This window comes from Macrobrachium nipponense, chromosome 3 (assembly GCF_015104395.2).
Source record: "Macrobrachium nipponense isolate FS-2020 chromosome 3, ASM1510439v2, whole genome shotgun sequence".
NCBI lineage: Eukaryota > Metazoa > Arthropoda > Malacostraca > Decapoda > Palaemonidae > Macrobrachium > Macrobrachium nipponense.
The window spans coordinates 19,007,102-19,032,890 of record NC_087202.1 but is presented as its reverse complement, the minus strand read 5'-3'; the positions used below and the strand labels follow the sequence as shown (position 1 = coordinate 19,032,890).

Here is a 25,789-nt window from a genome sequence, read left to right as displayed (position 1 = left end):
TCCACCGAAGAAATAGGACTTCAAAATGAAGTACGGGAAAGAGACGGAGCCGGCTATACCAAGGAGGAGCCCAGAGGGAATGAGCTCAGATGCCTCCATTGAGATAGGATTATTGTCTGTCACAGTTTGCTTATTTGTCACTCTCTCTCTCTCTCTCTCTCTCTCTCTCTCTCTCTCTCTCTCTCTCTCTCTCTCTCAAAATACACATTGATTTGGCTTGCTTTAGTCAGTTTTTATCAAGCATTTCATATTACCCATCCCTTGTTTAGCTATTCTGATTGTTGTTTTTTCTTTTTGCAATGATCACGATCTCTACTGTTATTACATAAAAATTATATTTATCTTTAAAATATTCCCAACTGTAGGTTGAGCCCTGCATTTGAAGGTATGAAGAATGTCCTCCTCCAGACATATTGAAATAAAATAAAAAGCTGTTTGTAATCGCAAACCTTAAGAAAAAATAAAATCAGACCGCGGAATAAAAACAGAAAAGGAACAATTTTCCTTCTTTTCACTCCACCAACGTAAAATCAAGGCTATCTGTTACATCTGCTTTAAAATAGCCCTCTGTACTGACATACACTGCTTGTCCTGTCATCATACACTTCCAGGGCTTTCTCTTTTTGACATCCATTGCTGTCCGCTGCCCACATTCACTCGGGTTTTACGGCGTTCCAAGCTCAGTGTTTTTACCTGCACGCGTCGCGTAGTTCTTTTGGTCTTAACGAGGCATCTGATGGCGGCTGATGACAACGAGAAATGGACGTGTTAATGCAAGCCTTTCCCCGCCTTGTCCATGTAGAAAGACGGGTTTGGCACCTTTGAGTCGATTATATATATATATATATATATATAATATATATATATATATATATATATATATATGTTTCATTTTTTATTTCGTTTTCCACCTCCCAGGATTGGTGATAGTGTGAGGAATGCGATGTTAAGACCTCTTTCTTGCGTTTTGTAATGTTCCCTTGTTATGTCAGTTAAGGCTGATCATGTGCAGAATTTAATTGCGTCTCTCTTGCTCGCTTTGCAATATATCCTGTAATTTCCTGACATGCTGGTAATGTTAGGAATCCTTCTTTGTTTTTTCTTGTTTTCCTGGATCTAATGGAAAGTCCTTCCTATGGTTCGCTCTGTAGTAATTACTGTAATGTTAAAAATGTTCATCATGTTGAGGATCTAATGACAAATCCTTCCTATTTTCGCTTTGTAGAAATAACTGTAATGTCTATAAATGCTCATAATGTTAAGGATTGAATGGCAAGGTGTCAAGGGCTAAATATTCTTGTCCTTGTCCTACTCTGGAAAATTACATTGTGGCGAGTATTTTTTTATTCTATTTTCTTTTATGGGTGTTATTCATGAGGATGCACTTTGAGGCAGTCGTTGATAGTCGGTGTCACCATTTCAACGCAAGATTACATAACATAATGCAGATTCAGCTGAAGTTAGTGGCCTCAAGCATAAAGACGAATGTCTCCACGCTTGTCAGAGCCGAGGATAATCAAGAGTATAATTTCCTCTCCTCTCAGGCCAGAATACATAACCTCAGGCGGGAATAGCTGAAAATCTTTTGTCTTGACAACATACTGCCTACTTACAGAGCCAAGGATAATCAGGGGTTTATCCTTCTCTCGACCTGTGGCAACATTCTGTCTTAGAGTAACTTTTTGATATTTTTTATATTATCATCACATTATCACGTTTAGTTGACATTTTCGTTAAGAAGACGATTTTGTTGTTTTCTACTTAAACATAAGATAATAATATAACAATTTGATTTTCGTTTGAATTTTAGATTGGCCGAGTGGTGGTTCAACTGATCCAGTGTTTCTTTGCAGATATCAGATAATCTAGTTAGGCTCTGAAGTTTAAAGAAAGGATTGATAATAGATAACTTTTCAAAGTTCATCCGAACCACTAGTTTTTGCGAAGAAATGCATTAGATTACTATTAGAACGGAAGCATGGAGTATGATGTCGTTTCCTTTCAAGAAAATTTTTAAGAGTTGGTAATTGAATCAATATACCCACTTTTTAAAGTGGCACTGTGGTGCCAGTGGACTAAATGACAGATTATATTACAGAATATTTAAACAAGAAGTCAGTGTAAACGGCCATAGTTGTGGCGTCAATCAGAGGAAATCAAATTCCAATCTATATGGAAATCATCAAATCTGTAAATCAATCACTCAACCAATCGTCAGTCCTTCATCTGGTATTTGTTACGCCAGATTATCCGCAATCACTTAGTCAATCAATCAATTTACTGGTTCTATTTTCGAAATTTTTTCGCTTGACTGGTAACAAAACCATGTCTCTCATACTATCAGTTTGGCCGTGCTTGTCTGACTGTTTCTATTTCTCTTATTAGTTTCTGTTTGTCTGCCAGTCACTGAACGTAGTAGTAGCAGCATTTCTCCCTCCCCCCAACCACCCCCGCCCCCTCTCTCTCTCTTTGTACGGGTTCGAATCCATATTATTTTTATTTTTTATCACCAGCGTGAGATATGAAACACAGTGGCTGTGATACATCTCAAGGAGCCCCCCAACCTATTGCTCCCCCCTCTCCTACATTCGCTTCCTCCTCATGTCCCCCACCCCCCACCCGGCCCCCACCGCCCCGCACCTCGGTCACTCTGATACATTGGCTTGGGGGCGTAATAATGAAGAAAGTTTTGGATCCCAGGTGCAAAAATGTCTCCGGTTCAAGCTTAACTTTGGGGTCCAGATTTTTCTTTTTTCCTTCCATGTCAGGGTGTCCCTTTAAGCGCGTATTGAGAGAGAGAGAGAGAGAGAGAGAGCGAAAGAGAGAGAGAGAGAGAGGTTGAATATTCATATTCTTATTATTTACGTAGACAGATGGCCTACAGCACGGTCTACTCTAGACCGTGGCCTATAGGAACGAACTTTACATAAATACATAAACGTATGCATATCAATAGCATGAATTTCTCTCTCTCTCTCTCTCTCTCTCTCTCTCTCTCTCTCACATACACGTGCTAAGACTATATATATATATATATAATATATATATATATATATATATATATATACATATAATATATATATATATATATATATATATATATATATATATATATATATATATATATAATTTCCGAGTGGATATTTCTTGTCCACCCCATGGTCACAGAAGGAATCAGAGAATTCCGGAGGCTTCTGGGAATTCCAGAGTCTTCAAGACAATCCTCCAGGCTTTGGAGAAGAATTAGGACGATAGGTGTCGAAGATTCATTTGAGGGAAGCCCACGTTCTTGGAGATGAATTCCGGAGGCCTCTGGGGCTTCCGGAAGCTTTAAGATGATCTCGAGGCTCTAAAAGCCTGTTTTTTTTTCCCCCATTATGGAGAAGGAATGAGATCTTTTTCTTAATGGAGACGAGAGGCTTCGAAAATGTCTTCGGGGAAGAGGATTCGACAGGTGCTGATGACAGCTTCACATGATCCTGGAGTCTTTGAGAACTTAAGAAGACGTTATAATCAAGTGGGCGTTTCTCCAAGAATGCTTCAGGAGCTGAAAACTGCCTCAAATGATCCTGGAGTTGTAAGGACGTCTTCAAGAATACGTTTTAATCCAGTTATTTAGCGACTATTCTCAGTGCGCCATTGTGATATATATCGTGTAAGTGTACTCTGCTCAGGTATAATTACGCACGCTTATTGAAAACTTATAAACACTACCTATAAGGAAACACGGAGTCCTTCAACTGCCATCCTGCCCCGCGCAGCGTAGCGCGCTCCTCTCGCCAGTATACACACACACACACACACACACACACACACACACACACACACACATATATATATATATATATATCTATATATATATATATATATATATATATGCGAGTGTGTGTGTGTGTGTGTGTAACTGAATCACGAAAATTTGGAACGTAATGAACATATACATAAAGACAAAATCCACTAAGGAAAGTAACACAATTGATTGACCGCTGCGAGGCCTTCCGATTCCCCGTCCTTTTCTAAGCTTAGTAAAGGACGAGAAGTCGAAAGGCCTAGCCGGGTTCCTCCATTGTTCTATATATAATATATAGAATACGCTTATTACTATAAAGCCCGATACCACAGTAAAGACGTAATAAAGAAGCTCTGACGCCCGTAGGAGGATTCGAAGTGTCTTGGCAAGATTAGAACCCGCACCTGTTACGTCAGAGTGAGATTAATCTTAAGCTTCAGCCGTGGGTTCGAATCCCAATCATCAATCACCAATTCATACGTACATATCTAGTAAAATGTGACAAGAAAGTTCTCTCTCTCTCTCTCTCTCTCTCTCTCTCTCTCTCTCTCTCTCTCTCTCTCTCTCTATATATATATATATATATATATATATATATATATATGCCAACACACAATCATATATATACATATATATATGAGTCTTATCACATCACCGTGATTCATATATACGCATTAAGCTACAAATGTCCTTTAATATCTAATTCGCTCTACCTCGGAATTAATATATTTTCATATATGTTAACCGAAGGGGAATTTTTTAGTTGATAAGAAATTCGCAGGCTCCTGGGCGCGAACTACGGAACCAAGAATCGTGCAGTGAACAGCTTTAAACCACAAGGCCATCACGAAGAGGTATAAGTTAACGCCGTCTCTCACCTACAAATCCCTGTCGCGCTTAGGTATTCGTTGTTTTGGAGTCGGCATCAACCCACTTTGACCTTGATAAGTTTGTAGTGCTTTTGCCGCACGTAGCCATATTATAAGTGTTATCATATCACCGTGATTCATATATACGCATTAAGCTACAAATGTCCTTTCAATATCTAATTCGCTCTACCTCGGAATTAATATATTTTCATATATGTTAATTAACCGAAGGAGATTTTTTTGTGTTGTGTTTGTGTATGTATACATATGTATATGTAGGTATACATTGCATGGCATGGGTACGTACACTGATAGACATTTCATTTTCCATTTCAGACATACACATTTTACAGCCGTTCCCGAATCAGCGCAAAGGGGAAGAGAGTTATGGCTCAGAAATAAAATAACGGAATTCACTGGTCCGGAAACATTTCGTACGGTCTCGTATTTCCCGCCATTTTTGTTAAAACCTTTCCTGCCCAATTTATCGTCTGCGAATAATCGACCTCTCTCTCTCTCTCTCTCTCTCTCTCTCTCTCTCTCTCTCTCTCTCTCTCTCTGGGCGTGTGTGTGTGTCATTATTTTTACTGATATGTGTGACCTCATAAAGTGTTTCTTGAAGGCGAGTGTTGAATTGTCTTTTGCCGTAAATGTTGTCGAAAACTTGCAAGCGTCTGAGTGTTTGGATGAACGCACATTTCTTACTAATAATAATTATACTTGCGAATGTTTCCTGCGAAGCTGTGGAACTGTTTCCAATTTATTTTCCATATCTTCCATGATATATATCACTTTCGCATTTCTCTAATTTTATCAACAAATACAATGCATTTGCAAATGTCACGAATAAATGAAATTCAGTATTGCTTTATGCAGGGTTCTGAGAGAGCTTCCCTTTCGGTTGAAGCTGTATACTTGCAACTCTTGCATCTGCAAATTACATAGAATGTTGACCTTTCGCTCTTAAATAAATTTATTCAGTTCACATGCTATTTCTTTTTACAAAATACTTATGTGGTATGCTTATGTAAATCAATTCAAAATTTACCATTTATTTTTTTTACAAAATGTTTACTTGTCCTACCTAAGTAATTTTTTTTTATTGCGTGAAGTTACTTTCATAAAATAAAGAAACAATATCTTTTACAAAACCTTTACGCTATGGAACAGTGAAATGGGTCTATAACATGGAATGCCTTTTACAAAAGGTTTATCCCTCACGCAGAAGTAAATCATTTTCTTTGCAAGTATTTGTCCTTTACAGAATGTGAATTAGAGTCACGTAGGAATTTTGCCTCATACAAATGCCTACTTATCAAGCAGAAATAAACTGACTATAAGGTGCTACTTCTTTTACAATGTTTACTTATCATGTAGAAATAGATTGACTAAAACGTACAAAGTCTCTTACAGAATGTTTATTTTTACCAAACAAATTAATTGACTATAAAGTGAAATGTCTTTTACAGAATGCCTGCCGTCGGAAGTAATGTGATTCTAAGCGTGTGCAATTCCCTTTGCAGAATGTTTGCCCTTATCTTGATACCAATCTTGTGCCTGGGCTGGGCACAAGCGGATGTCAGGACGGTTTCCCAGTTGTACGAACTTCCCGAAACGCCCTTTCTGGTACCATCAATACCGCCGCATTTACCAAATGACATTCCAGGCTGTTCTGGAAAGACTTCTTATCTCACAATCACCTCGACGAGGCCTACGACAGTACTGGTCTACAAGACAGTGAACCAGTATGTTCCTTCCAAAGTATTCGAGGTATGTTTCAGAAACACTGCTGCCAATGATTCATTTCAAGGTTTTCTTAGGATTTTTTTCCCCAAATACTTCCAGCGTTTCCAGTATCTTATCAAAATCTTGCACGTAAATCTCTAAGCTTTCAGAATATGTTTACCTGATTTTTCAAATATGTTACATTATCCTTCATGTAGTTGTTCCTAAAATCTTTCACTTTTTCTAAAACATTTATGGCGCGTAATATTAATCTTAAAGGTGTATTGAAAAATAATCCTGATATCTTTCAACAAACATTCAGGTGTGTTCATAAACTCTTATGTATTTTCAAAATACTTCAGGCAAATTTCCAAATCCCTACCAAGAATAGTTCTAAAATCTTAAAGACATATTTCAAACGTTTTTCTAGCATCATTGTAATACCGTTCACCTGTGTTATCAATATCATCTATGAAATATTCTGAAATAGTCTAAGCACGTTCATAACATCCACCAGATATGTTTGCAAGACTCTCCAAGTATACTTTGAAAATATTTCATATTATGGGTATAGTAATTTACGAAGCATAACTACACCAATTTTTTAAATTTCGAATAATAATGTAGATATTACTGTTATCACTAATAATACTATTACTGATGTTGGTTAAGAAATTAATTTTTCCTGTCACTAAAACGCGATACTACAAGTCTGTAAATTTAAGGAACTTTTAAAGTATGATACTACTTTGTAATCCTTCAGTAAAAACGACCATAATTTACTGAGGACATAAGGAGACCCCCCCTTCTCTCTCTCTCTCTCTCTCTTTAACCGGTTCTATGCTTATCTCTCGCATTCGGGAAATTATAAACCAATCTGTCTAACGTAAGATCCTTGTAAGATTTTTGAATCCATAATTGCACATCAAATTGTGAATCACATTGATGGAAACAATATATTGTTGAGCAGTCAACAAGGCTTCAGGCAAAACAGATCCTGCCTATCAAACCTCTTGAAGTTTTTTCATAAAATGCTTGGTGTTTACGACAGAAGTAGAGCAATAGATATACTCTGCTTAGATTTAAAAAGGGAATTAACAAAGTTCCACACAAGAAACTAATGATAAAAGTTAGAGCTTTAAGAATTGTAGGAGAAACAGCAGACTGGATCGAAGATTGGCTAAGTAATAAAAAACAGAAAATCTTAATAAACGGCGAAGAAGCAGAATGGGCAGATGTGACAAGCGGAGTTCCTCAAGGTTCTGTCCTTGGCCCACTCTTGTTTTGATTTACATTGATGTACTAGGCTTAACTAGCAGGATAGCCAAATTTGCAGGTGACACCAAACTAGGTGTAAATGCAGCAGACCCAAATACAGTGGAAAGTTTAAGAAATGATCTAAGTAAAATAGGAGAGTGGTAAAAAAGATGGCAAATGCCTTCTAACTTGGAAAAGTGTAGTGTTACAAATAGGAACAAATAACGCTCATGCCAACTACAAGCTGCTTGGGAATGACATAAATAGTGTAGAAGAGGACCTTGGAGTTATTACCAAGGACTTAAAATCCACAAAACAGTGCATAAAAGCTGAAAAGAAGGCACAGAAACTAGTGGGATACATAAAAAGGCAGTTCAGGTACAGAAACAAGGAAATGGTGCTGCAGCTGTACACATCAATAGTTAGACCTCATGTTGAATATGCAGTACAGTTTTGGTCAACAACACTAAGAAAAGGCATAAATAGAAGGAGTACAAGCAAGAGCCACAAAGTTAATTCCATCCATCAGGCAAATAGATTACCAAAGACGACTAGAGTTCCTGAACATATCTCACTTAGAAACACGGCGATTGCGAGGACAACTAATAGAAACATTTAAAATACTGAAAGGCATAACAAAAGTAGACAGAAATCTCTTCATATTAAGCGAAAACCAGACAAGAAATAATGGATGGAAACTAGGACTGAAGAGATACAACACAACTCATTGTTGGAACTTCTTACATACAAGATATGTGACACACGGAATAAACTGCCACCAGTAGTTGTAAACAGCAATAGTGGAAGCGTTCAATTAAAAGAAAGCTAGAGAAAATCATTAGGAAACTGAGAATGAATAGTTAAACCTGCGCCTAGAGATAAGTGATCACATGATGTATCCTCGGATGGGCAAAGAAGTCTTTGAGACATCCTAAAATCCTTTGGTAATCCTTGTACTCTTTGTAACCCCTTCTCTTTGCCCCCTACCCTCTCGTCGTCTCTCTCTCTCTCCCCCCCCTCTCTCTCTCGTCTGCTCTCTCTCTCTCTTTCCCTTTGTGTATGAGTCTCCCTTTCTCACACTCTCTCTCCCTCTCTCTCTTTATGTCCCTTTCCGTATAGCAGCGCGTGTGTCGCAGGCAACGTCAGAACAAATATTACAGAATATAAAAATAAAACTGAAATATCCAACGAAAATGATTTTCTTATATTAGAAAGGAATGAAAACCTGAAAAAAAAAACCTGTAATAGCAGCAAGCGAGTTGTACCGTAGATATATCACCTGCCAGTGACGACCCCTTTCAGAAAATGTTTTTGAAAAAAAACTGCAGGATTCGTTCACAGCAGCTGGACTGTAAAGGAAAAGTTTTGGAAAGTATTACATATAAAACTACTCAATACGTGTATGGATGCTGCATTTGTTTGTATGGTTACCATATATAGGTGAATGAACTTCAATACACAGATAACGTTGCTTGATGGTACGTACTCACATGCATACATGCCTCAGCCTATTGGTTTCATATATGTGTGTGTGCATATATATATATATATATATATATATATATATATATATATATATATATACATATATATATATACACATTTATATACACATACACACACATATATACGTATATGCCGTCTGATACCTATATTTATACTAAAGCCATCACCCTTAAATTTACATATTCATTATACACACTTTAATAACTCAGAAAATTACTTGTACACACACACACACATACACCACCGTATATATACAAATATGTACATATATAGGTACAACATATATATATATATATATATATATATATATATATATATATATAGATATATATATATATACATATATAAATATATATTTATATGCGTGTTTGCGCTCCATAGATTCATAAGGATGCATGATAATGCATGATAACTAAAGTAATTTTTTGGAGGTTCAAAAGACCTATAAGGGATGTGTAAATGTAAGTGATTGCTTAATGTAAAAGTTGATCTTAGACTAGAATATATATATATTATATATATATATATATATATATAGTATATATACATATATATAATATATATAATATATATATATATATATATATATATTATATATATATATGTGTGTGTGTGTGTGTGTACACACAGTGGAACCTCAGTTTTTGCACATAATCTGTTCCAGAACAATAATTCCCATAAGGAATAATAGAAATACAATTAATGCATTCAGACCCTAATAATATTAACAAAATATACATTCTATAGGGAATAAACACTGATTTACATACAGAAAACAATGATAAATAAATTCAAATGACTTATGAAATGAATAAATGAACATTAAAAATCACTCTTACCTTTATGGAAAACACTTGTTAACGTATGGAAGACGAAGAGGAGGGAAGAGAAAAGATGAGAGGTTATTGTTTGGAAGAGGAATCTCCCTCGAAAAAGATGTCAGGTATGAGGGACCTGTCTTGGGTTACTTCTCTTCATTTTTTACTGGCACTATCTGAGGTTACATCATTCCACTATGCAAACATGTCCTTAATCTCTGAAGTAGGCATATTATTATATGCCTATTCGTTTTCCAAATTTTTCAAACCAGCCATTGCTGGCCTTAAATTCACTAACAGCAGCGCTTGTTGTAGGCATTTTCTCTCTGAGATCGGCGTGCAACTTCCTCCAGCACTTTGCTGCGAGTTCTTTCTTAAATTCTATAGTGTTTCTCGCCTATTTTACAGAAGGGCTAGCTAGCACTTGGAACTTTCTTTGGTCCCATGATGACACAAAAAAAAAACGAACACAAAAGCAGAATGGGTCACGAAAGAAGGGGGCGTGTTTTGTTTGGGCGCTTGATATGAATTGTTAATAATATAAAGAAGCTGCTCGGACTGAGGAAAGAGCTTGGAACTGTTCGCATGAGGAGACAGATGTGGGAGAATGGTAATCAAACAAGAAGTGACGGTCGTACGTCACCACGATGTTAGAGCGATAAATATTTCTGTTGATAAATTGGGGGCTTCTTTCTAAGGAGCAGCGGCTTAAGGCTTCGATCTAACTCGTATTATAACTATATAACACATTAAAGGGAGAACAACCTTATTGTGGTTTCATTACTTTAAAATAAAAGCATATAAAAAATAACTAGAAACATAGACAAGAACATTTCTGTTTGTGCCCGCATAAGCCCCATTACTCTCCGTCTGGGCCATTTCACGGAGCTGGTGTGGCTGGAAGCGCAATAATTATCTTGGCAATCTGGGGTCTCTGACGGACATCCACAGCGCTGGGAATGCAGCCATTAGGCTCGAAGGCAACTCGCGGATGTGTAAAATAAGGACAGATTCACGCGGGGCAAAAGCCATGTCTTTGCTGGCTGGGCTGATCCAGAGGAAGCAGGAACTCCTACGTCACTTACGGAGTAATTTTCAACGTTTACTTACATACTTACCAATAAAAAAAAATAAAATAAAACATTTACTGCATTTACTGGGTCCTTCATAAAATAGATTTAATATTTTGTGAAAACATGAAAGTCGAATACCTTTAAGCAACTTTTTAGGTATACAAATGTTGTCCCCGATAGAAACGCGCCAAAAGCTTTTTACATACAGCAGGTTAGATATGGAGAGAGGAGGAAGCCGATAAAAGCTGCAATCGATAAATGACACACACACACACGCACACACACATGTATATATATATGATTATATATATATATATATATATATATATATATATATGATATATATATATAGTATATATATATATATATATATATATATATGTATGTATAACTGAATCAAAGAAAGTTTTGAACGTCATAAATCCATAAATAAAGATATAAGCCACGAAGGAAAGATAAACAACGTAGTTTCTGCAAGATCTTTGACTCAACGTCCTTTACTTAGCAGACACACTAACTTACATGAGAATTTTAGAGTACAGGAAAGGACGTATAAGTGACAGATAGATATTATAAGGAGATTAGTACCTAGAATCCAAGACACCTGGAGAATGAGTAACTTTTCCAAACAAGCATAAACGTAGGTACAATTTAAGAACAAAAAGATTAAGTCCAACTGCTGACATAGGGACAAGACAATTAAGGGATTATACAGAGCGGCAGCTGACCACATTCAGATCTTTGGTACACAAAAACTTATTCACAAAGCATATTAAACATACATATACAAAGAAAATATCTCAAAGGCTACTAATTTGTATTTAAGTCAGTAATTATATCTTTGAGGTCATTTTTAAGCATGTTACAAATACAAGGGTCTAAATGAAACAGGCCACGACTAATATTAAAATTACAATGGGAAGTAAGTTGTATTATGGCAGATTCTAAAAGATTTCGTGATAAGACATCTTTGGATCTTGCAATTACTGAACTACGAATCCAATTTATCCGGTGGTTGTTTTCACTTAAATGAATGAATATTGCATTAGATGTTTGCCCATTTTTGACAGAATATTTATGCTGTTTTAATCGTACTTCTAAGCCTTTACTCGACTGTCTGAGATAAAAGGAGGGGCAGTCCATACATGGAATTTAAGATATTATGTTGTTGCTTTCTCTGGGGCCATTTTTTATTAACATCCCTTTTAGTGTGTTATTATAGGAAAAAACATGGTTGAACTTAAAGGGTTTTAACAATGATTTAATGGTTTCAAATCCGTTAAAAAAAGGCAAACTGAGAATGTTCTCTGAATTTTCTTTCTGTGTTACACCATAAAACTTTTTGTGGGGTTTATTATAGCAAATATCTAATATATGTATTCAATATATTGGGGACTGACAATGCGCAATGCTCATGAAAACATAGAAGAAAAATATTGATATTTTGATGTTAAGATGGTAGCCTGAATAGAAATGGAACATAAGTTAAGTTGTTGGTAGGTTTCCTATAAATACTGAATTTACATTGAAATGGTTCTCTATGTATCAAAACATCTAAGAAAGGGAGGCAATTGTCTTTTTGCAATTCTAGAGTAAACTTAATCGATGGTACCTGGTTATTTAACTTAGAGAGTAAATCATTTACATCAATACCAGCAGGCAGAACAGCTAAAATATCATCAACATATCTATACCACTTTACAGGAATATAAATATTAGGTAAATAGCGTTTTTCAAAGTATTCCATGTACAAGTTAGAGAGGAGTGGTGATAAAGGGTTGCCCATTGCCATGCCAAATATTTGTTGATAAAATTCACCATTGCATTTAAACTTACAATCACAAATGCACAGCATAGTGAGTGAAATAATGTGACTTATAGGTAGAGGTAATTCATGTTGAGTTCGTTCATTACTAAGATATTCTAAAACAGAGACTATAGGGACTTTAGTAAAAAGAGAACATACATCAAAACTAACGAATCTATCAGTGGGGCAAAGAGTAATTTTGTTTAATTTATCAACTAAATCTAGAGAATTATATATATGAGAATCGAGATGGTTCCAAGTAACGGGGACAAGATCTTAGTGATATATTTCGAAAGTTTATATGAAATTGAGCCAACAGTATTGATAATAGGCCGCATAGGGTTATTTTCTTTGTGCGTATTGACTAATCCGTACAGGTAAGGTAGCGAAGGAAGTTTGACTGACAATTTGTCTAGTAGTTCTGTTTTATCTTTAAGGATTTTTTTTCACTGTGCTATTAAAAAAGCTGATAAGTCAAATATTATAGTAATTTTAGATGAAGCCGACTACATATCACGTACGCAAGCCCTACTGGATGTGATGTGACTTATAAAAAACTAAAAAAAAAAAAAATCCCCTTGATCAAGCCATAAAAAGCTTTAATAGTACAGCGAAAAAAATCCTTAAAAATAAAACAGAACTACAAGACAAATTGTCAGTCAAATTTCCTTCACTACCTTACCTGTACGGATTAGTCAAAACGCACAAAGAAAATAACCCAATGCGGCCTATTATCAATACTGTTGGCTCAATATGTGGATCAAGAAATTGAATACATAAGCCCACAAAAAGTTTTTTACTGTAAGTAACACGCAGAAAGAAAATTCTGAGAACATTCTCAGTTTGCCTTTTTTAACGGATTTGAAACCATTAAATCATTGTTAAAAGCCTTTAAGTTCAACCATGTTTTTTCCTATAATAACACACTAAAAGGGATGTTAATAAAAAATGGCCTCAGGGAAAGCAACAACATGATAATATAAAATTCCATGTATGGACTGCCCCTCCTTTTATCTCAGACAGTCGAGTAAAGGCTTAGAAGTACGATTAAAACAGCATAAATATTCTGTCAAAAATGGGCAAACATCTAATGCAAAATTCATTCATTTAAGTGAAAACAACCACCGGATAAATTGGATTAGTAGTTCAGTAATAGCAAGATCGAAAGATGTCTTATCATGAAATCTTTTAGAATCTGCCATAATACAACTTACTTCCCATTGTAATTTTAATATTAGTTGTGGCCTGTTTCATTTAGACCCTTGTATTTGTAACATGTTTAAGAATGACCTCAAAGATATAATTACTGACTTAAATACAAATTAGTTGCCTTAGAGATATTTTCTTTGTATATGTATGTTTAATATGCTTGGTGAATAAGGTTTTGTTTAACAAAGATCTGAATGTGGTCAGCTGCTGCTCTGTATAATCCTTTAATTGTCTTGTCCCTGTGTCTGAGCAGTTGGACTTATAAATTGTACCCATATTTACGCTTGTTTGGAAAGGTGTCTTGGATTCTAGGTACTAATCTCCTTATAATATCTATCTGTCACTTATAGGACCTTTCCTGTACTCTAAAATTCTCATGTAAGTTAGTGTGTCTGCTAAGTAAAGGACGTTGAGTCGAAAGATCTTGCAGAAACTTCGTTGTTTATCTTTCCTTTCGTGGCTTAGAACTTTATGTATATATATATATATATATATATATATATATATATATATATTTATATGTACATATTCATGTTTATTAATATAATAATTATATATATATATATATATTTATATTACTTTATATATATTGATAAAGATGTATATATATATATTATTAATATATTATAATATTATATATATATACATATATTTATATCTTATATATATATATATATATATATATATATATATATTATATATATAGATAAAGACGTATCTATATATATATATATATATAATATCTCTATCCATCTCCTGGTATCGCTCTATCAAGTCCATCTCTCTATCTCCTATCTCACTACTATCTCTCTCGTCTCTCTCTCTCTCTCCGCATAGCGAGAGCGAGACGAGAGAGAGACTCTCGGTGTGACCATATTAGACATCAAGATACGGTACTTGCTCTCGAAGGCAAGCATCATTTTTAATAAAAAACGCAAAACGCGTGCAAAGGCAAACTAGATATAAGAATAAATAAACAAACAATAAATGAATACATAAATAGAAAAAAATAAGGATGAATAAACATTCAGAAACTCCCACTGTTTCTCAAACGATCAAAACTGATAGAACCATAACACTCCTCGGAAATGTGTACCTTTAAGTCACCTCCGTGAAACAAGGAAATGAATTATCCTTCCTTGAATCATCGACAAAGCAATTCACCTGCCTGTCTGATTGGAAGGATCTGATCATTTCACACACCTCCTGGCGAAAGGGCTTTTATTGATTATGAATCCTCCGCAATAATCAAGACTAATTAGGTGCTGGAATGGTAGGATCTTCTCAAAGTCTTTACATGAGCGTTCCTTCTGCTGATAGCTATGCTGACGTTGTTGGACGGAGAGAGAGAGAGAGAGAGAGAGAGAGAGAGAGAGAGAGAGAGAGAGATATTCACATTCCGAGCACAATAGATATGTTTGTTCCTTGTTTAGATAACTGTGTTGCTGTCGTGAACGCCACACGGTTACACACACACACACACACATATTCTATATAGGGTAGTTCCTTGTATCAACAATTGTGTTAGAGTTGTGGGTTCCTGTGTGTGTGTATGTGAGAGAGAGAGAGAGAGAGAGAGAGAGAGAGAGAGAGAGAAAAGGCTCCTCTGATATCTCTCTTTAGATTAAGAGAGAGAGAGAAACCTTTGTTTGTGGCTAACCTTCTTAAATCAATTAAATGAAAAGATCTCTTCAGCCAAACGACTGAACCCAATTAGTATCTATTTCAGCAAATAGCAGAACTGATAACCCTTAATGGGAACTTTAGTCTGATCCCTCAATTAATTTCTCTTTTTCAGAGAGAGAGAGAGAGAGAGAGAGAGAGAGAGAGAGAGAGAGAGAGAGAGAGAGGATCATTTGATTAATACAACTAATGATCATTTCAACCTGGTTTAAGCTGTCGAACTAATACGACTGAAAATTAGTGAGATTTGGTGTGGTTTGAAAAAAGTATTATCATTTTCAGACAGAATTGAAAAAACATAGAATCGCATAATACTCGAGATATGTCTGTTGTATAACTGAAGTTATGTGTAAATTTTTGTACTAAGTTTAATTTAAGTACAGGTTCATTTGAAGTACTACCAGCTCGTCAACTGCAAAGACATGTATGTTTATATATTTGATTGGTTTGTGTATGTATTTATTCTATGGTCATTCCTATTATAAAAAGGATTTTCTGCTTTACCTATATTTCAGACTAGGAATTGTTTCTTCTTCGCGTATGAAATTTTTACGTTATGCTCAGCAATTAACAATTATTATCTTGAATTTTCATCAACATCTTTGTGTTCTGTCTTGCATTACAATTTATAATTTGTATATACATACATATATATATATATATATATATATATATATAATTCATAATTTGTATATACATACATAGTATATAATATATATATATATATATATATATATATATATATTCATTCACACATATATATAAATATATATATATATAATATATATATATATATATATATATATATATATATATATATCTATATATCTATTATAATATAATAATATATATATAATATGTATATATATATATATATATATATTATTATGTTTTTAAAGGAAATATTTTGAAGGGAAAGCTTGCACAGAATGGAATATCCTTAGGTTTAGGCAAAAATAAGGCAAACAGAAAAGATAAAAATCAAGATGAAGATTAATAATTTGCACACACACATATAGTATATATATGTATATAAATAATATATATACATAGATATATATATATATATATATATATATATATATATATATATATATATATATATATCACAAGGCGGAGAGGTAAAGGCATGTCTCAGCGTACTAAATCATTCATTGCCGACGTTTCACATCGCTTCGATGCCTTTTCAAGGCAGGGAATTGATAAAAATACAAACAGACAAGACTCGTCACTGATAAAACATATTATATTTAAAATTGGACACTAAAACATTTAAAAGGTAAAAACTTACTATACAACAACACTAGGTTGGAGAGACAACCTACCAGGGTAAAAAATAGAAGGTGACTGAAACACAGAGCGGGGAGAAAAAAAGAAGAAGAAAAAACACACACACACACACAAAACTATACAGAAGACGAGAGACAGAACTTAAGTAAACAAACAAGTGGTTAGACTATAAGCAACTGAACTGATGAGGACTGGGCATTTAAATTCGGTACATTGGTCTTGATTAAAATGGATTCCAGTGTTAAAAGTTCATCATTCTTATTGGCTGATCCAATAATTTTAAAATCATCGATGTCCAAGCGGGAGCGATGGGCAATTTTAATCAAGACCAATGTACCGAATTTAAATGCCCAATCCTCATCAGTTTAGTTGTTTATAGTCTAACCACTTGTTTGTTTACTGAAGTTCTGTCTCTCGTCTTTTGTATAGTTTTGTGTGTGTGGGGGTGTTTTTTCTTCTTTTTTTTTTCTCCCCGCTCTGTCCTTCAGTCACCTTCTATTTTTTACCCTGGTAGGTTGTCTCTCCAACCTAGTGTTGTTGTATAGTAATTTTTTACCTTTTAAATGTTTAAGTGTTAAATTTTAAATATTATACCGTGTTTTATCAGTGACGAGTCTTGTATGTTTGTATTTTTATCAATTCCCTGCCTTGAAAATGCATCGAAGCGATGTGAAACGTCGGCAATAAATTATGTAGTACGCTGAGACATGCCTTCACCTCTCCACCTTGTGATATCTGTAGGGCTTGAGCCCCCTTACTAGTCTTCTATATATATATATATATATATATATATATATATATATATATATATATATATATAATACACACACACACACACACACACACACACACACACATATATATATATATATTATATACATATATATAATATATATATATATATATATAATATATATATATATATATATTTGCGTGTGTGTTTTCACATATACATAAAGCTTTTAAGCGAACATACTATGAAGAGAAAATGTTCTACCAGCATAGTTACGTATATATATATATACATATATATATATATATATATATATATATATATATATATATATATATATATATCCGAAACACAAACATATGAAAGATGACAAGCTTCTCCTATATCTCCTGGGCAGTGTATGAAAATAGGAACGTACACAGTAGTTGCTTTCTCATCTCAGGTGTAAATGTTAACACTTCTCAAAGCAAGCAACCGGACCTTTACTGATACCATTTTCCGTCGCAGGTAAGTGCACGAAACTCCGACCTACGAAGCCACCTTTCAGATTGCAGGTGTATTAATTTCCTTTTCCTATTTACAGGTGATCACCGCTTCAGAAGTCCGTTTTGAAACCGTGTTCGCAACGCAGACTTACACGACCTACTTGCCGCCGAAAATCGTAACAGAAACAGAGGTCAGTGGACTGAATGAGGTCTTAGTTGTGTTTTACCTTTTCAGCTTAGAAATTCCGCAATGCAAAAGACTCAAGGCGTTCATTCTGCGGCTTGAAATAGGATAGAATAACAGCAGCATTCGGGCTGAGCTCTAGTTAGTTATTTCAGCTGAGAAATCCCAAAGAAGTATCACGATCCCAACTTTCCAGCTACATTTTTGGGTGGGATAGAATAGAAACAACTGACAGGCCGTATTTCGTATAGAAACAATGCGAACGTTAATTAACTTTAGGATAGTTTCCATAAAGGTCTCGTCAACACAAGTGAAGAGAGTAAAGCGTACAAATCCATCATTTAAGGAACGGAATGAAATATTAAATTCAGGACAAAGGCCAAGCGCTGGAAACTTTGAGGTCATTTAGCGCTGAAATGGAAATTGGAGTAGAAAGTTTTTAAAGGTGTAACAGGAGGCAAACTTCGCAGTTGCACCATGAAACAATTGCTAGGAGAGGGTGCAAAATAAGGTGGAAGAGACAGAATACGAACGGAGGGACAGTCAAAGGAATGAAAGGGGTTGCAGCGTGGGGCTGGGGAACGCCCCAAAGAACCTTAAGTTATGCCTACGGTGCACTGAACGTGCTTCTACCTCTCCCACCCCACCCGACCCCATACGGTGTCAAGCATCTAAGAATGTAATCTATTCTGTGAAACCAAAAGCCACATAAATTATGCCTCGAAACTCCCCATTCATTGTAGCAAAACGAAATGCATAAATCAGATTTCCGAATTCAATTCTGGCGTGATCTTGAATTTGGGACGTAAGAAAGGCAGCCATTTGACAAGTGGATTGCTGCATTACCGATACATTACTCAAACAGTCTGAAATGAAGCGATAAATATTCCTAACATTCTCCCTCATTACCAAAAGACCCGAGAGAAAAAAGGATTGGGAATCCATCACGTTCTCTCTATGACTTGAGACAAATGGGCTCCTTCTGGTCCCAATGGTCCTTGGCATGGAATGGCACGCAAATTTGCCTGTTATTTTTTTTTTTTTAATCTGAACAATTGCATCTCATTTTTTGAAATACGAGTCCGTTTATTTATGTATTTATTACTATATTCTTCATCGTCCTATTTTTTCACCGTATATAAGGAAATGGCATTTAATAATAATAATAATAATAATAATAATAATAATAATAATAATAATAATAATTATGATAATGATAATAATATATTGTTCAAACTTGGACAATATATTCATAAATAGTATTACTGCTCCCACTGCTAATAATAATAATAATAATAATAATAATAATAATAATAATAATAATAATAATAATAATAATAATAATAATACTGATACTTCAATAAGTTTATACAAAGCATTAGCACTATTACTGCTCCTACTACTATGAGTAATAATAATAATAATAATAATAATAATAATAATAATACTAATAATAATAATAATAATGCTTCAATAAGTTTATACAAAGCATTAGCACTATTACTGCTCCTACTACTATGAGTAATAATAATAATAATAATAATAATAATAATAATAATAATAATAATAATAATAATAACTCATCCTACCTCACAGCTTCTTACCGTAACGACCTACAAGCCCCACGTCCAGCTACTGACGGAGACCGTCTACACCACGAAAAGAGAGGTGAGGTCCATCACGACGACTGAGGTGGTCACTGATTACAGAACAAGGACTTCCCTCGTCTACAGCAAGGTGACGATAACCTCCACCGCTATAGTCACCACGGAAGCAGTGACAAGCGTCAACGCTCTGAACACAAAATACCAGTGAGTGCAAAGCTTATCTCTAGACAAAACAAATATTTGTTGATTGTCAATCTCATAATCCTGTCGTGCCCAGTCTTGAAGACAGCTATAGAAGGGAAAGAGGGAAGGAAAAGAGTGAAATAAAGTAGGGATGGTCAATCTCATACCCCTTTCATGCCCAGTCTTGCGGCAGCTGTAGAAAGGAAAGAGGGAAAGAATGAGGGTAAAAAAAAAAATGCTGTGATGGTCGATCTTATAGCATTTTCTTGCACAGTCTTGCAGAGATCTACAGAAAACTAAAAGGGAAGGAAGGAGTGAGGTTATTTAGCTCTAAAAGGGTCAGGGAATATAGAATCCGGGGGGAATTCCCATTACAGGCTACAGATGTTACAAACATATTGGAACAGGAATTGGAATACAAAATTTTTGGGCCAAAAACCCAGCGCTTGGACCCATGAAGTCATTCTGCGCTGAAGATAATGTATAAACCATTGTTAGGAGAGGGTGAAGTATAAGATGGAGGAATGAGAATATAAGCGTTGGTATAGTAAAAGGTATAAAAGAGGTCACAGCTAGGGGCCGAAGGGACGCTGCAAAGAACCTACGGTGCACTTCGTGAGACACTAACCCCCTACGGATGCTAAGAAATACTGAATATAGTAATCAAGGTGTTATTGATCTCCTTAGAGTAAATTCATGAAAACGTGATCTGCTGTTTGATAAGGGGCTGTCTGACTTACATATAACCTCCATTTTCAGATTTCTTTGCAGTTGTGTAATATTGCATTTTGCAGTTGAGCATAAGTAACTCGTGACATTCTTTAGTAGATTCATTCAAGACTCTTTCCATCATAGACTACTGATTAATCTCTTTCCATCTCTAACGGGTTCCTTATAAAGATTTTCCCTTTTTAAGTAACTGCTGATGAATCTGGAATTGTATGAAATGACTTAATACATCAGAAAAATAGAGGCAAGACGTTACTGCGTTTGGAGATACGATGGCTAATTTAAATGGGACCTCTCTACTATGGTACCCAGACTAAATTGAATCTCTGGTGATGATGACTATGGTACAATTTCTAACCATTCTTTATGTTTTCAACAAGGGCACACCTTTGCAAGTACGTCTAGATTTTTATTCTCGCACGAATTATTTCAAGGTTATAACTGAGCAAGGTTCTAATTCACACCAATCCTCAAAAATTTTAATTTGGGCAATTTTATGGTAACAGCCAGTGGTTAGGTTAAGAAGGAAGAAAACCTGGAAGCAAAAGTGGATTTGAAGGAAAACATGTCTAACATAAAGCGTTTTTAAAGGTTAGGAAAATTGTCTTTACCACAGTGTCATTGGGATTGTTCACTTACACAACAGAAAGAAAAGGGACAAAGAAATCATTTTTAAATCCAAGTAGTGGGAGGGAGGGGCCTTGAGGCGATTGTCATCAACCACTTCTAAAACAGAAAGATGGTCAAAGCATTTCCTTTCCACCAGGTACTTCACCAAGACCAGCTACACTCCGAACACAGTTGTGTTCACCAGAACGACGACCTACAACGTCTACCAGACGCTGACTCATACGCTGACCAAGAACGAGTACATCACGGAGACGAAGCTGCAGTACAGCACCTTCTACACAACCAAGTGTTCGTCCAGCTACGTCTATCAACGGCCCTCCACTGCTTTCACCCATTATGACTCTTTCGGTGGTTATTAGATGGTAGAGGGTCTCGTGTCGTCCCCAGAACAGGATAAAGAATCATTTTCAGGTTGTTTAGAAAGATGCTCTTACCATCTTCCAAGTCCTACATCCGTTTTCATAGGGCATTACCTCTCATGTCTGGTCCTGAGTGACCTGTATTTGAAAACTGTATAGAAAAAAGGTATGATGATGGCAGTCTTCCAAGATGGTGCTTGAGAAATCTTATTGAGTATCAAAGATGTATTAAAAGGATGTTTTATAACTATATGGCTCCCTCCCCATCTCATTTTCATGGGTTTTATCTTAATAGAAATGAATGTTTCGACAAAGAATAATAACTGTTAAAAATATTAATTATCATCTTCTAGTAGGAAATATCTTAATATAAAACAAAACATTTAATGTCTTTACAGATGGTCGAAAAAATGTATGAAATGAATATGCTGTGAAGTTTGTGCACATTTTTTATTGTTTTTTTGAAACTGAACAAGCAATGAATTGTAATATTTCCCTGCATTGCAGGAAAAATCGTAATGTAGTTTAGTGAAAGAATCTCAATATCCAATCTAAACTCATCTTACAGAGAAGTGAACGAGAATTCATTGGTTCATTATGAATAAGAGTCAGTTTAAGAAAGTGATTATTCTAACTAAACCTTAATGTTCTATGGACGACATACAAAGACTAAGATCTGTGACAAACCCTGAGAAAATAAACCTAATGGAAGAGCAACTTTGGCAAATGAGAACTTGTTATGTGGATAAAATATGTCATCTGATTCCGAATTTCTGCCAATGCAGTTCTCTAGTTTAGTAGGAAATTGAGTTAAATAATACTTTGAATAGATGTTCAGTAGTTATCAACATACATCTACCTAAGTATCTTATGCTTAACTTTAAATTAAACTTATTTCTAAGTTATTACTTTTAATATTAATTTAATTGTAAGTTAGTATAAGTAAAATGCCGCCGTTAGTAATAAGTTTAGATAGTTTTTCCCTTAATGAATGATGCGTAATGACATTCCATAATAAATGTAAATACAAGTTACATCAAATAAATGCTCAAAAGTTGGAATATAGTCTTTGGTTTTAATTTAATTTACCTCGTTTATACTTACTGCAGTTATTCTAGGATCAGGAATCCATCTTGCCTTTATTCCTATTCCCTTCTGTATATAATTTTGTCTAAACAGAAATATGTTAGTAACTGGTATCCGGCGTAAAATTATTAATGATAATTGAGAGAGAGAGAGAGAGAGAGAGAGAGAGAGAGAGAGAGAGAGAGAGAGAGAGAGAGAGAGAGTCTCTAACATGATCATATTTCACTTAATTTATATCAAACTCTCTTTACACTCAACGAACTTATATCTCAATGACTCCCTTTCAAGCATTTATTAATAAAGGGATTTCATATTAATTTTGATTTCAACTTGGGCACTGTAAAAGCAGTCTGCTGGCTGTAATATTTTGAGACATTATTATTATTATTATTATTATTATTATTATTATTATTATTAATTAGCGGAAAGCAAACATTTATATGAAACAATTCACATGCAAAGGAACCTTCTAAGAAATATAATAGTCTATTAATGATAAATGTAAACAAAGAGAGAAAATAAGGAATTGGTAGTTGTAACTGTCTTTATGGGACAAGTGGAAGACTCTGACAGTCATTTCTGGTTTTGGGACTGTTAAAAATGCTGTCCTCTCTCTCCATGGCGAAGAGGCTTCTGTCTCTATTGGAAGTTCTTAGGCCCCGTCGACGAACTTTGTCCGATGTGACGTCAGAAGCGGAGAAACAGCGGGAAAAGTCAGAACTTAACCGCAGTTTCTCCGCTTCTCACGTCAAATCGAACAAAGTTTGTCGAGCAAAGCTCAGTCATTACAGTGTTCTGCGATTTTCTGGTTCCGTATTCTGCTTATCTTCTGTTTTTACCTACTTACTTGTATCTCTTGTTTTCTCAGCTCTGGGGTATAAGGGGGGACTACGCGGTTCATCCTTTTGATAGGAAAATAATTTTGAATACTTTCTTTGCAATGAGCCTCTCCGAGTCTTCTTAGGAATGACATAAGACGAAATGCATTGATTGAAAATATTTCTTCCTTGCTGTAAAAAGCTCTATGTAAATTCAAAAAGTTTCTTCTAAATTATTTGTAGAATGTGTATGATATCGAAGATAAAATAATGTCTCTATCAAAAGTCAAACTTAGGATCGAATCCTCCTTTCCTTTATTCTACTTTTCCTTACTCCTCATTCACTTTCAAATAAATTTCTTTTTTCTTCTTTTTATCATCCTCTTCCTCTTATCTCCACCATCCCATTCCAGGCTTTCTTCTCTTCTTAAGAAAAAAATCTTCTTCCCACACTTCTTTCCCATCATCCTCTCCTTCTCGCCATTCCCTTCCCCTTCTTTATCAACCTTTCCTCTCGAGCTGCTTCTCTTCCGAAAGATTTCCTTGGACGCAACCTCACTAATTATCCTAAGTAATTAGCCCGGTTAATTTCAAGTCAGCTTTCAAGCAGTTTCTTTTCTTTGAGTTGTAATTAGATCCGTGTTTAACTTGCTTCCTATTCAGGACGCTGTAATTCTTTTTAATTTCGCCCTGAGAGAGAGAGAGAGAGAGAGAGAGAGAGAGAGAGAGAGAGAGAGAGGATGCTGAATATGTATGTTTTTTTTTAATTTTCAGAGAGAGTGAGAAATGCACATGAACGTTTTTCTTCATTTTGTTGAGAGAGAGAGAGAGAGAGAGAGAGAGAGAGAGAGAGAGAGAGAGAGAGAGAGAGGATGCTGAATATGTATGTTTTTTTTTTTATTTTCAGAGAGAGTGAGAAATGCACATGAACGTTTTTCTTCCATTTTGGTTGGAAGAGGAGGAGAGAGAGAGGAGAGAGAGGAGAGAGAGAGGAGGAAAGTTTTTTCGAGGGATGCTTGGATATTTATTATTTTTTTTGTTTTTTTTTTTTTTTTTAGAGAGAGTGAAAATTTGCAACATGAAACTCTTTTCTTCATTTTGTTTTGAGAGAGAGAGAGAGAGAGAGAGAGAGAGAGAGAGAGAGTAGAGAGAAGAGAGAGAGAGGGAGAATGGGACATGAACGCCTTTTTAAAAATTTTTTATTATATGTGTGTGTGTGGTGTGTGTGTGTGTGGAGAGAGAGAGAGAGAGAGAGAGAGAGAGATGTACATGAACGCTTTTTAAAAATTCTATTATGATGTGCGTGTGTGTGTGTGTGTATGTATGTGTGTGTGAGAGAGAGAGAGAGAGAGAGAGAGAGAGAGAGAGAGAGAGAGAGAGTGGACGTTGAATGTGTAGGTGTTTTCTTCATTTTCAGAGAGAGCGTGAGATATGGACAAGAACACTTTTCTTCATTTTTATTTCAGAGAGAGCGTGAGATATGGACAAGAAGAACACTTTTTCATTTTGATTTATAAGAGAGAGAGAGAGAGAGAGAGAGAGAGAGAGAGAGAGAGAGATAAATAACGTTTTCTATCGTTTTCAGAAAATGACGTCCCAAAAATATCCCATTTGCAAAGTAAATTAAGGTTACTCTGAACTCGAAAATCAGTCGATTATACATTATGGCAAACGAACGATTAAACTTGGTAATACGAGGTGAAGTAAATTAAAACACTTAACTATAAAAGATAACGTACATAGAACAGTTGTATTTTTTTAAGCGAGGATAAATGTGAGTTTTAGCCATATACATTCTTCAACACATTACGTTAATAGGCTACTATCTTCCCCTGATGTATGTTTATGGCGTTTTGTCACACTCACTGAAGCGGTATATTTGACCAAAGTAAATTCAATGAGTGCAATATACATTCGTTATCAAGTGGAATGAATTTACATGAATTTC

General features: G+C 35.1%; 1 protein-coding gene across 1 annotated transcript; it reads left to right on the top strand.

Annotated features, from left to right (window-relative positions):
• Positions 1–1,379: 1,379 nt before the first annotated feature.
• Positions 1,380–22,977, top strand: LOC135222342 (uncharacterized). Its single transcript, XM_064260425.1, has 5 exons — positions 1,380–1,522; positions 6,183–6,429; positions 18,344–18,436; positions 20,026–20,240; positions 21,715–22,977. Exons 1-5 carry the CDS (start codon positions 1,380–1,382, stop codon positions 21,935–21,937), a joined length of 921 nt encoding a protein of 306 aa, XP_064116495.1. The 3' UTR covers positions 21,938–22,977.
• Positions 22,978–25,789: the final 2,812 nt, after the last annotated feature.